Source organism: Hyperolius riggenbachi, chromosome 7 (genome assembly GCF_040937935.1).
Source record: "Hyperolius riggenbachi isolate aHypRig1 chromosome 7, aHypRig1.pri, whole genome shotgun sequence".
In the NCBI taxonomy this organism is placed as follows: Eukaryota; Metazoa; Chordata; class Amphibia; order Anura; family Hyperoliidae; genus Hyperolius; species Hyperolius riggenbachi.
This window is the reverse complement of record NC_090652.1, coordinates 158751349-158765409: the sequence shown is the minus strand read 5'-3', so window position 1 is coordinate 158765409 and position 14061 is coordinate 158751349. Positions and strand designations below refer to the sequence as shown.

At 44.6% G+C, this 14061-nt stretch overlaps 1 protein-coding gene across 1 annotated transcript in view; it reads left to right on the top strand.

The window, feature by feature from the left end:
• Positions 1-14061, top strand: part of ERI2 (ERI1 exoribonuclease family member 2) — a 196613-nt gene that overhangs the window by 167790 nt on the left and 14762 nt on the right. The window contains exons 10-11 of the mRNA XM_068244808.1: positions 703-877; positions 6124-6372. Coding sequence (XP_068100909.1) covers positions 703-877; positions 6124-6372 — 424 coding nt within the window. The remainder of the gene's footprint in view (positions 1-702; positions 878-6123; positions 6373-14061) is intronic.

The following is a 14061-nucleotide window of genomic DNA, read 5'->3' as shown; positions in this document are numbered from 1 at the left end:
AAAAAGTTCCAGGTCACCTCCAGCAGGTTTGGAAAATCCTTGTCTGTTTTATTAAAATCACATATTTGCAAATACACAGTGGCCTCAATTCACGGAGCATTATCAAACATTTATCAAACACTTTATCAAACGTTTGATAATTTACCTCATGGGTAAAATCTCATTTTAAATTCCCTAAGGTGTTATATATTTATCGAATGTTTTACCGATAAAACGTTCAACAAATATATAACACCTTAGTGAGATTTTACCCATGAGGTAAATTATCAAAAGCTTGATAAAGTGTTTGATAAACGTTTGATAACGCTCCGTGAATTGAGGCCAGTATGTTTGAATTGTTGAAAGTACCTATTACAATTTCTAAATTATTGCAGGTGGGGGGATTAAGTTTATTGGTATTTTATACATAGGTAAAGGTATTCTATGTATATTTTGTTTCTGTGCTGTGAAAAAAAAGGTAAGGCACAATAGTCTGTTTTCAGTTTATCCATAATTGGTTTATGTGGGTTACTGCGCATCTGTTCATTGCTCTTTGCTTTATTTTTGCTGTGTATTTAAATGTCCTTGCTGTGACCCATATAAGAGCTTCAACCATGTAATATGTACAGTTTTCATGTGAAATATTTTTGTACCCGCCTCCTGCACAATGAACATAAGTTATCTGAAAATAATAGCAATATAAATATTATTTTCCCTTTTTAGCTTTGTGAAAAGGATGATGTAGCATCAGGAAGTGAAGAGGATGAAGACGATGTTGAAGCAGCCTTGAAGAAGGAAGTTGATCAGATTCGCACTTCAACAGAAAAGAACCTGCGCAGGTTTCAGTCTGTGGATAGTGGAGCCAATAATGTTGTCTTCATTAGGACCCAGAACATTGGTAAGATGTCTGATCCTTCTGTAGCATTTCTACTTGGTCAGTTTTGTCACATATATTTGCTATCATTCATAAAAGCAGTGCGGTAAAAAAAATCTGTGCGGGAAAATGCCGCAATCAGTATTTTAGACTTCTGTGTGCTCATTCATAAAAATGTTTACAGTTGCGATAGCACTGCAGTATTTTCCCGAACTAGGCTGGCTCTAGGCAGGCGGTAGGCTTGCGGAAACACTAGAAGCTGCCGAGTTGATACATTTTCTCCTCCAGAGACAGCGTTACTATAGAAGAGGCAGCCCCAGCATCCCTTTACATGTGCATTTTTTTTAAAACTGCCTCTGTTTAGCCTGAATCTGCACTAAGGGCTGGAACCCACAAGAGCGTTTTTTTGAACATTTTGGCAGCGCTGCGATACGCTAGCGTTTTGCCAAAACGCTCAGCTGATGTTAATGGATGGGGCAACTTCCACAGGAGCGTTTGCGTTTCCCAGAAACGCAAACACAGGACCTGCAGCATTTTGGGAGCGTTAGCGCTTCAATGTAAAGTATTGAAACGCTAGCAGAAACGCTCAGCAAAACCTAAACTGAGCGGTTTTGCTAGCGTTTTGCGGTTCAGCACACTGTAACAAAATTAAAAATAATTCACAGGACCAATCAGGATAAAAACGCGAAACGCAAAACGCTACACAACCGCTGAGCAAAAAAATACACTGTTGCAAAACGCGACCGAAAACGCGCATGAATCCGCTTGCAAACCGCTCAGACAAAACACTAGCGGTTGCGTTTTGCGTTTGCGGATTTCAGTGGGTTCCAGGCCTAAATCTGTGTATTAGTCTTTCTAAACAATCTATTTAATTGCCACAGCTTAGAAGAACTTCAAAAAAATGTTACACATGCAGGCTTTGTAATGTGAAATAAATCTGAAAACAGGTACCCAAGGGGTTAAAAAACACAGCCTTGGTATTCCGGAATGCCTTTTTTGCTCTGCTCTCGCTGCTGCTGCCTGGGAGGTCTGTCTCATTAGCTTAGCTGTTCTCCGCATGCTTATCGGCTCTGCCAAGGAAGCGGTAATCTCCGTGCTGACACCGCTTTCACTAATCTTTATGAATTGACATATGGTGACGTGTTAACATAATCACCGCACAAGGTGGTAATTTCTCGGTAATTGTAGCTTTTCATGCGGAAACAGCTGTTATGAATAGACACTTTGCTAAGTGCTCAGTAAATTCAGCTGTTTTCAGCATATCCCCATGCGGAAATGCTTTATGAATGATAGCCATTGTGTTACTGTGTAGTTTAAACAATATATGGTAGCATGGCTATGTCTCCATTCCAATTTATGACAGTCCAGAACAAGGTACCCAGTGAAGTTATAGAGAGCCAAACTATTTAAAAGACATGGAACCATATGAATTGTGTGTAGAGAGCCTCGACTGAAAGTATTAGAAAACGGAGTAATACATTTTTAAAAAGATACTGAAGTGAATTTTTTTTTTTTTTATGATATCCCGTATTTTTCGGACTATAAGACGCACCTTTTCTCCCCCTAAAGTGGGGTGAAAAAGTCACTGCGTCTTATAGTCCGAATAATACATTCGGACCGGCGCCAGTGTACCCCTATGTGTCCCCGCGGCAACCGCAATTAGTGAATCCTTACCCTCTCTTTAACCCGCGTGCTGACGTCATCAGACGTCCTCCGGGCTGTACTGCGCAGGCGCAGAACTACTGCGCCTGCGCAGTACAGCCCGGAGGACGACCGATGACGTCAGCGCGCCCGTGTGAGGCGCATTTTGGAGCGCAGAAGAGCGTGACCGTGAACCTTCCCTTTAAGCATATTAACCACATTTTATTTTAAAAAATCCTCCCGGGCCAAATGATCCTCTGCGGCGGCTAGCCCGAGTGTAGGTCGGGCTTACCGCCAGGGAGGTTAAAAAATCTTTTCTTTGCTACTAATGTTCTAGTAATTATCTGTACTAAACATACAATTCATGATATCATAATTTTTCACTGCAGTGTCTCTTTAACCACTTGAGGACCGCAATGTTAAACCCCCCTAAAGACCCCAGGCCATTTTTCTGTAATAGGCCACTGCGGCTTTAAAGCCCAATCTACACGATACGATTCTTTGTACGATTCTATTTACGATCCGGTTAAATCCGACATGTCCGATCGGGATTCGATTCAATTCGATTTGCCATTGTTTTGCAATGGCAAATCGAATTTAATCGAATCACGATCGGGCATGTCGAATTTAATCGGATTGTAAATAGAATCGTAATCGAATCGTACAAAGAATCGTATCGTGTAGATTGGGCTTAAGGCCTAGCTGCAGGGTCGCACAACTCAGCTTACAAGTGATTCCCTCCCCCCCCTTTTCTCCCTTTTTTGTCTGATCGTTCCCCCAATGTTTATTTTTTATTGTAAATATTTTTCTGTTTATTCTTCTAATAATTTTTTTAATTTTTTTTTATTTTTATTTAAAAATCCCTCCCTCTTCTAGCCAGTCTATGACAGCGATTGGCTGTCATAGGCTTTAGCCAATGAGAGCTGTTTGCTCTCTTGCCACCCAGGGGGACAGCCGTGTCACACGAGCAGCGATCACCGCTGGGAGCCTAAATGACGGAGCGAAGATGCGCGCGCAATCTCCTGCCAGCCCCATTGATAGCCGTTCACGCCAAGCGTGGAGTGGTCCTGGGGCTGCCGCCGCGTTCACGCCAATCGGCGTGGAGTAGTCGGCAAGTAATTAAAGGGGTTCTCTGATATATTTAAAAAAGCTAAAACTTCCACTTACCTGGGGCTTCTATCTGCCCCTGCAGCTGTAATGTCCCGCAACGTCCTCCTCCGATGCTCCGTTCCCCTGTCGCTGGTAACCTGCTAATTATTCATCTACAGTGGCTTGCAAAAGTATTCGGCCCACTTGAAGTTTTCCACATTTTTTCACATTACTGCCACAAACATGAATCAGTTTTATTGGAATTTCACATGAAAAACCAATACAAAGTGGTGTACACGTGAGAAGTGGAATGAAAATCATACATGATGCCAAACATTTTTTAGAAATAAATAACTGCAAAGTGGGGTGTGCGTAATTATTCAGCCACCTAAGTTAATACTTTGTAGAACCACCTTTTGCTACAATTACAGCTGCCAGTCTTTTAGGGTATGTTTCTACCAGCTTTGCACATCTAGAGACTGAAATCCTTGCCCATTCTTCTTTGCAAAACAGCTCCAGCTCAGTCAGATTAGATGAACAGCGTTTGAACAGCAGTTTTCAGATCTTGCCACAGATTCTCGATTGGATTTAGATCTGGACTTTGACTGGGCCATTCTAACACATGGATATGTTTTGTTTTAAACCATTCCATTGTTGCCCTGGCTTTATGTTTAGAGTCGTCGTCCTGCTGGAAGGTGAACCTCCACCCCAGTCTCAAGTCTTTTGCAGACTCCAAGAGGTTTTCTTCCAAGATTGCCCTGTATTTGGCTCCATCCATCTTCCTATCAACTCTGACCAGCTTCCCTGTCCCTGCTGAAGAGAACCACCCTCAGAGCATGATGCTGCCACCACCATATTTGACAGTGGGGATGGTGTGTTCAGAGTGATGTGCAGTGTTCGTTTTCCGCCACACATAGCGTTTTGCATTTTGGCCCAAAAGTTCCATTTTGTTCTCATCTGACATGGCTTGTGGCAAACTGCAAACGGGACTTCTTATGCTTTTCTTTTAACAATGGCTTTCTTCTTGCCACTCTTCCATAAAGGCCAACTTTGTGCAGTGCACGACTAATAGTTGTCCTATGAACAGATTCCCCCACCTGAGCTGTAGATCTCTGCTGCTCGTCCAGAGTCACCATGGGCCTCTTGACAGCATTTCTGATCAGTGCTATCCTTGTTTGACCTGTGAGTTTAGGTGGATGGCCTTGTCTTGGTAGGTTTACAGTTGTGCCATACTCCTTCCATTTCTGAATGATCGCTTGAACAGTGCTCCGTGGGATGTTCAAGGCTTTGGAAATCTTTTTGTAGCCTAAGCCTGCTTTACATTTCTCAATAACTTTATCCCTGACCTGTCTTGTGTGTTCTTTGGACTTCATGGTGTTGTTGCTCCCAATATTCTCTTAGACAGCCTCTGAGGCCTTTACAGAGCAGCTGTATTTGTACTGACATTAGATCACACACAGGTGCACTCTATTTAGTCATTAGCACCCATCAGGCAATGTCTATGGGCAACTGACTGCACTCAGACCAAAGGGGGCTGAATAATTACGCACACCCCACTTTGCAGTTCTTTATTTGTAAAAAATGTTTGGAATCCTGTATGATTTTCGTTCCACTTCTCACATGTACACCACTTTGTATTGGTCTTTCACGTGGAATTCTAATAAAATGGATTCATGTTTGTGGCAGTAATGTGACAAAATGTGGAAAACTTCAAGGGGGCCGAATACTTTTGCAAGCCACTGTAACTAGATGAATAGAACTGCGGCTTTCTTGCATCTCCTCTCTTCAGTATCTTTAGCCATTACTTCTTCTTCACAATGAAAGTTGACATGTTGATTTTGGTCACTTCTGGCATTGCAGCTGCAGTGGCTGCTGCTGAGCAAGCGTGAAACTGTGTCTCCAGGCACTGCTTGAACACCATTTTGGCCTAATACTTAATTAAATAAGTTAAAAAACAGCCTGGAGTGGTAGAATACATCACCAGTGTATGCTATGTTGTATCAGAAGTTGGAAAAAAAATAACACTGTATACAGTTATTCTCCTCCCCCCCCCCCCCCCCCCCAGACATTGACAACATTGTCTAACCTTTGCACTGAGGCCAGGTAGATGTCATGTGGGGAGATAATAGGCAAGTCCATAGTTGGATTCTGACCCCACTGTAGTGACTCACTAGGTTCAATGGAGCTGCCTTAGTGATAGCAGTTAGTGCTGGTAAGGCAATTAGGCGGCTTACTATACAGCCTTACTGCCAGGTGGTATGGGGGCATGATCCACTACAGGGTTACTTTAAATGCAAAACTGAGTTTCTTTTTTTTTTTTAATCATATATGCTTTGATAAAAACATGGGGTCTGATTTATGAAGACCTGTGCATAGAAATCTGGAGGCATTGCCGAACCATCAGGTTTCAGCTGTTCTTTGAAGTGGTGATTCTGACTGGTTACTACAGACAACTACTCCAAATTTTCTCTAGTCTTTGTGCTAGTTTTAATAAATCATTTGTTTAGTGTTTACTGATTTTGTCCATTGTGATGTTTTAGAGCCTGACAAGTTGGTGCACCACATACTGAACGATCTGTACACCACCAAGAAGAAGAAGACACGTGTGATTCTCCGTATGTTGCCAGTCACTGGCACATGCAAAGCTTTTCCAGAGGACCTGAAAAAGTATGCAGAGACTTTCCTCCCCACTTGGTTTAAGGCCCCAAATAAAGGAACCTTTCAAATCGTGTACAAAGCACGGAATAACAATCATATGAACCGAGACGACGTCATCAAGGACTTGGCAGGTATATTTTCTTTAAAGAGTAAATTATTTGAGCAGAAGGCAACCTAGCATAATCATTCCCAGTATAGAAGTTCATCAACACAGATGTGGGGTGAGTAGGAGAATTATGCGCTCAGCCGAGATGATCCAGCAATCCGGATCTCTTGGAGGTGCATGGGGAGGCTGTATTCGCGATAGATACTCGGCAGAGGAATAATAACACATCACAGAAGCAAGGTAAAGTTAAATATATAACATGAACAATTACTGTTGCCCTCAGAAATTTTAGAATTTGATCCCTTGTGTGACAGTTTGGGACTACGTGTTGTACAGAGGTGGTGCTAGCCTATAGGGACTTTTCTATAGGGGAGGAGGGACAGCAACATGGCACACAACGAATCGGCTTACGACTGGCATTTAACCCTCTGGGGGCTAATCCCGAGCTGAGCTCGGGGTAAGCCGCCACAGAGGATTTCTCAGGCCCTGGTGGGCCGATTTGCATAATTTTTTTTTTTGTTGCACGCAGCTAGCACTTTGCTAGCTGCGTGTATATACCGATCGCCGCCGCTCCGCGCTGATTCGCCGCTACCCGCCGTGCCGCGCCGCTCCCCCCTCCCCCAAGACCCCGTGCGCAGCCTGGCCAATCAGTGCCAGGCAGCACTGAGGGGTGGATCGAGACTCCCTCTGACGTCATGACGTCGATGACGTCATCCCGATCGTCGCCATGGCGACGGGGGAAGCCAAACAGGAAATCCCGTTCTGAACAGGATTTCCTGTTTGCTTTGATTGCCGGAGGCGATCGGAGGGGGTGGGGGGATGCCGCTGCACAGCGGCTATCATGTAGCGAGCCCTGGGCTCGCTACATGATTTAAAAATAAAAAAATTTAAAAAATAGTGCTGCGCCACCTCCTGGGCGAAATAATTGAAACCCCCAGGAGGTTAAGGAAGGATGCTATGCGCTTGGGGGCGTCTCTGCCAAGTTTAGACTAGTAGTAGCAGTAGGGTATTGTACCGTGTTAGCCATCAGTAAAAGCAAGAAGTTTTAAATCAGGATGATACCATTTATTGGCTAACTACAAATGAATAAGAATAAACAAGCTTTCGGCCTTGCAGCCTTCGTCAGGTTTACATCCTGTTGAAGTTTAGACTAACGTGTGTGTGCATCTTAATCCTGGCTGAAAGAATATCAAAATGACTTTTTTTTTTTTTAAAGATTCACTGTAATTTCAACCTGTCAGTTCCTTCAGCAAAACAAGTAAAGGTCTGACCTATGTAATGCATTACATACTCCTAGATAAGTAACTTGCTAGTCATATAATTTCTAACAACCTACCAGTTACTACATTCGGGGATGAAGGTCCAGTGGATGCTTAACTAGTTCAGTGCAAAAAGAGTGGTTACAAAGGCACCTTTAGAATAATGCTCAAAGCTACACATATATTGACCCGTAATTTTACAGGCTAATGTATATAAAGTGATACTCTGCTTTAATGGAAAAATGAACAGGCCATTAAAGGACAACTGAAGTGAGGGGTATATGGAGGCTGTCATATTTATTTCCTTTTAAACAATACCAGTTGCCTGTCAGCCCTGCTGATCTATTTGGCTGCAGTAGTGCCTAAATTACACCAGAAACAAGCATGTAGCTAATCTTGGCAAATCTGACAATAATGTCAGAAACGCCTGATCTGCTGCATGCTTGTTCAGGGGCTATGGCTAAAAGTATTAGAGGCAGAGGATCAGCAGCACAGCCAAACAACTGGTATTGCTTAAAGAGAACCCGAGGTGTGCTTAAAGAATGTTATCTGCATACAGAGGCTGGATCTGCCTATACAGCCCAGCCTCTGATGCTATCTCAAACCCCCCTAATGTCCCCCTGCACTCTGCAATCCCTCATAAATCACAGCCGTGCTGTGAGGCTGTGTTTACATCTGTAGTGTCAGTCTCAGCTGCTCCCCCGCCTCCTGCATAGCTCCGGTCCCTGCCCTTGTCCCTTCCCTCCAATCAGCAGGGAGGGAAGGGATGCAGGCGGGGACTGGAGTTCTGCAGGAGGCGGGGAGAGCAGCAGACTGACACTATAGAGATAAACACAGCCAGCTCTGACAAGCTGTTTGTCAGCAGCGTGGCTGTGATTTATGAGGGATTGCAGAGTGCAGGGGGACCTTAGGGGGGTTTGGGATAGCAACAGAGGCTGGGCTGTATAGGCAGATCCAGCCTCTGTATGCAGATAATATTCTTCAAACCCACCTCGGGTTCTCTTTAAAAAGCAAATAAATATGACAACCTTCATAACACTCCTCTTCAGTTGTCCTTTAAAGGAAAACTGAAGAGCGAGGTATATGGAGGCTGCCATGTTTATTTCCTTTTAAGCAATGCCAGTTGCCTGGCAGCCCTGCCTATCCTCTGCCTCTAATACTATTAGCCATAGCCCCTGAACAAGCATGCAGTAGATCAGGTGTTTCAGACTTTAAAGTCAGATCTGACAAGACTAGCTGCATGCTTGTTTCTGGTGTTATTCAGATACTACAGCAGAGAAATAGACCAGCAGGGCTGCCAGGCAACTGGTATTGATTAAAAGGAAATAAATATGGCAGCCTCCGTATACCTCTTACTTCAGTTTCCCTTTAATATCTGGTACACTGCTTGACAAGTTGCTAGACTTAATGGCAATACATTTTTTTAACATTCTAATCCACTTTTTGTGAAGGCATAGTGTTAAGCCTCATACACCTGCTCAACAAAAGTCTTTTAAAGCGGATCCGAGATGAAAAAATAACTACAGCAAGTAACTTGTCTATATATCTTATTTAAAGTTTATATCGTTTATACAGAAAATCTAGCAGCAAACAGCTTCAATAGAATATAATTATTTATTACTGTGATACAATGACAGCAGCCATATTCCGATTGTCATCATTACAGATAGGTTTGCCAGGTCGGCTGATGGAGAAAACCGGACAGGGGGTGGAGTTAGGGGCGGAGTCAGAAGCACACTTTTATGTAGATTGGGGCTAAGCAATGGGCTTTTTTTTAAAAAAAATTATAGTATTTATATCGCACTGACATCTTCTGCAGCACATTACAGAGTACATAGCCATGTCACTAACTGTCCTCACCAGTAGTACTGGTCCAGTGCACATAAGAGACAGTTTTTCACCAGTAACTGCACATAAGAGACAGCTTTTCACCAGTAAATGCACATTATAAGAGACACCTTTTCGCCAGTAAATGCACATAATAAGAGACAGCTTTTCCCCAGTAAATGCACAAGAGACAGCTTTTCACCAGTACATGCACATAATAAGACACAGCTTTTCACCAGTAAATGCACAAAAGAGACAGCTTTTCACCACTAAATGCACATAATGACAAACAGCCAGTGTTCCTAGTATATGTAGCCAGGGATATATGTGCCCAGTATATGTAGCCAGGGGGTATATATGTCCCAGTATATGTAGGCAGGGGTGTAAATGTCCCAGTATACGTAGGCAGGGGTATATATGTCCCAGTATATGTAGCCAGGGGGTATATGTGCCCAGAATAGGTAGCCAGGGGGTATATGTGCCCAGAATAGGTAGCCAGGAGCTATATGTGCCCAGAATAGGTAGCCAGGGGCTATATGTGCCCAGAATAGGTAGCCAGGGACTATATGTGCCCAGAATAGGTAGCCAGGGGCTATATGTGCCCGGAATAGGTAGCCAGGGGCTATATGTGCCCGGAATAGGTAGCTAGGGGGTATATGTGCCCAGAATAGGTAGCCAGGGGCTATATGTGCCCAGAATAGGTAGCCAGGGGCTATATGTGCCCAGAATAGGTAGCCAGGGGGTATATGTGCCCGGAATAGGTAGCCAGGGGCTATATGTGCCCAGAATAGGTAGCCAGGTGGAGAAGGGGGGCAATCTCCCCCCCCTTCCCTCACCTTAGGGTGCTCTCTCTCCCCCGCTGTCTCCTCCAGGATGATGTGCAAGCTGGCGAGTGGCTGCAGGCGGAACTTACCTCTGTGTCGCTCCAGCGCCGGAAGTTCGGGTCCCGCAGCCGCTGAGATTCGACTCAAAAAAGATCCGGATCAAAGATCCGAATCATTCATGAGCCGGACAACACTATTCAGACTGATTAGTGTTGTCCGGCTCATGAATGATTCGGATCTTTGATCCGGATCTTTTTTGAGTCGAATCTCAGCGGCTGCGGGACCCGAACTTCCGGCGCTGGAGCGACACAGAGGTAAGTTCCGCCTGCAGTCACTCGCCAGCCTGCACATCATCCTGGAGGAGACAGCGGGGGAGAGAGAGCACCCTAAGGTGAGGGAAGGGGGGGGGATTGCCCCCCTTTTCCACCGCTGCTCCCAGCTCTCTCTCTGCTGCGCTGTTCTCCTCCTGCGCTGCGGGGGCGGGGGGGGGGGGGGCTGGCTCTAAACCGGACAACTTAATTGTCCGGTTTAGCATGCCTTTTTGCACCGGACACAGCGCACAAAAACCGGACTGTCCGGTGTAAAACCGGACACCTGGCAACCCTAATTACAGCCATATTGTGATTGTCATCATTACACAGGTAAACTGCTCTGTATCTCCACCCCTCACCTGTCTCACCACTCCTCTTGCCACCCCCTTCCCTCTGAAATCTCGTGCATGCTCAGAGATCTGCAGCCTGCTAACGGGGAGGAAAGGGTTAGCCAGTGCAGGGTTTTAGAAGCCAGGATTGGGGGAGAAATAAAAGTTCAAGAGTTAGTCAGGGACTACAGCAGAGAATACCCGACATCAGATCCTCCAGCTCCCTGCAGCGTGACTTCTCCATTTGTTTCCTTCACAGAGAAAGCACCATTGCGGGGGAGGGGAGGATCGAGAAAGCTGCTCTGGGAGCTCTGCTTTCACTCACTCTGAGCTCTGTTACAGCCAGTCCCAAAAAGTTTAACGTTCTCCCCTTGATTTATTGCTGTTTTTAAACCAGCGGCAGCTACAAGGAGGGTGAGAAAGTGAAAGTAGCTGCCGCAGCCCTCCTCCTCCCTTATTTGTCACGCTGTTCAGACTTGCTGAACACACACGCCGTGCTGTTGTGCTCCCAGCTCGGCTCTAGTCACACACACATGCCACACTGGCCAATTACTGTGTGACGCTGGGAGACTGCAGAAGAGTGATAACTGTCACTAGAGGAAAGGCTGGAGCTGCTGAGAACAGAAGTGCGTCCTTATGGTGCTGCTCACACAAGCATCGCGTGAGTTCAGCTGCTCCCTGACTGACAACGCCCTACTCCTCCTCCAGCAAAAGCCTCCTCCTCCCCAGTCCAGCTCCCATAAGCATTTGTGGCATTTGATTCGGAGCGCCGAGGCGCTGGAGAGCTGAGGGGGTGGGGGCTTCATTAGATTAATAAAAAATAAAGTACTTTTTTTTAAAAAATTAAGCATTTTGGAAGAAGATTGCCCTATGAAGTTTATGTAAGGGGCACATTTTATGAAAAGATCAAAACTTCACCTCGGATCCACTTTAAATGCACAATTATCAAACAACTTTTGTTGTTGAAACAAACCAAAAAAAGTTGTTTGCTATTGTTCAAACAACTGATAAGATGCAGCTCAAGTCAATCCAATGGTTGCTGTGTCTTATCAGTTGTTTGAACAATAGCAAACAACTTTTTTTGTTAGTTTCAACAACGAAAGTTGTTTGATAATTGTGCATTTTAAAGACTTTTGTTGAGCCTTAAAGCCCCATACACACGCTCAAAAGCGGTCTTTTAAGTAAGAAAATTGTTGAACAACGTTTGTTGTGAAACAAGTTGAAACAGCTAAAAAAAAGTTTTTTTGCTATTGTTCAAAAAGCTGATAAGAAGTCAGTCCAATGCTGGGTACACACTGAGATTTTCTGGCAGATTTACTATCAGATTGATTATTTCGAACATGTCCGATTTGCTTTCCGATCGATCTCCGAGCATTTTCCGATCGATTTCCTATTAAAGTGCGCGGAAATCAATCGGAAAATGCTCGGAAATAGATCGGAAAGCAAATCAGACAAATTGTTGGAAATAATCGATCTGGCAGTAAAGGTGGCCATACACTCGTTATATTAGCAGCAGATAGATCTCTGATCCATCTGATGTGTTTAGGAACATTTTTTACTAGGAACAGATTTCCGATAGATTTCAGTATGAAATCTATTGAAAATCGATCTGATGGCATGTCTCTGGCTCTATGAGGACCCACTGCTTAATATTTAAGAATTGTGTGTTTTTATACCTTTCTATTTTTGGACATACCTTTTTGTATATGTATCAATAAAGCTTTTTCTATTGGAAATTTGTCTGTAATCCTGAGATTGCATTCACTATATGAGTCCTTTTCTAAAGTGATACATTAGTTATAGTGGGCAAGGTGGACTGCCCCTAAAGAGGACTGTGTTTTGATTCTTCACATCATAAAGGACCTCACCCAACAACTTATTCTTTCAAAATATTGGCATTTTTTTGCCATCAGATTTCCATTAGGTCCAATGCAAAATGATAAGCAATCTCAACAAATCTTCCTAAATTTTCCAACATGTCAAATTGATTAAAATTGATAGAAATCGGCCGCAAATCTATCGATTGGTCAATCGATTTGCGATCGATCGGCCGTTAAATCAGCCAGAAAATCTCATCGTTTGTACCCAGCACAACAGTTGGATTGACTTCTTATCAGTCTTAACAGCTTTTTGAACAATAGCAAGAGACTTTTTTTTTAAGCTGTTTCAACTTGTTTCATGCCAAAAGTTGTTCAACAATTGTGCTGCTTAAAGGTGCGTACACACACACTACTATAGAGAACGACTGGTCCGTCAGACCCTCCCGCTGGGCGGTCGTTCTTCCGACAGTAGTGCGTGTACAGCCTGTCAGACTGATAAGGCTGTTTCTGAGCGGATCGTTCATAAACAGCCTTATCAGTCTGCAGACAGACTGTACACACGCACTACTGTCGGGAGAACGACCACCCAGCGGGAGGGTCTGACGGACCCGTCGTTCTCTGTAGTAGTGCGTATACGCACCTTAAAAGTCCGCTGTTGAACATGTGTGTGACAATGGCTGATTGGATTAGGATTGCAGACTCTTAAGGCTCGTACACACGTCTGATGAAAGGCAACGACGGGTCCGTCATCACCTCCCGCTGGGCGGGTTTTTAGCAGACAGTACAGCGTGTGTACAGTCTGTCGGTGGACTGATAAGGCTGTTTCTGGAAACAACATTTTGCAAAAAAGGGTGTGTGCATCAACCAAGTGAACCCGCTTGGGGGGGGCGCCCGCGCTTCTCAGCCTCCCCCCCGGGGGGGCGGCTGCAGGGTCTCTGAGCAGTGAGGGTGCTTGGAGTGCCCTGTTGGCCCCCCTTTTCCTGGGATCCTGGGGGGGCCTCCACGTGGCGATCCTGGATAAGTGCTAAATGCTGCGCAAACTAATCCCCCGCAGGGCAAAAATTTTGCGGTGAATTAGTTGGCAAAACCCTGCAAATCCTGGCATGCGAAAGCGAATGCAGATTTGCTGGAGCTATGCCTCAGTTAATAAGCTAATTAGGCCTCATCTGCTAAGCCAGGTATTTAAGGGTTCACTTGGTTGATGCACACACCCTTTTTTGCAAAATGGTGTTTCTGGAAACAGCCTTATCAGTCCACCGACAGACTGTACACACGCTGTACTGTCTGCTGTACTGTCTGCTGAAAACCCGCCCAGCGGGAGGTGATGACGGACCCGTCATTGCC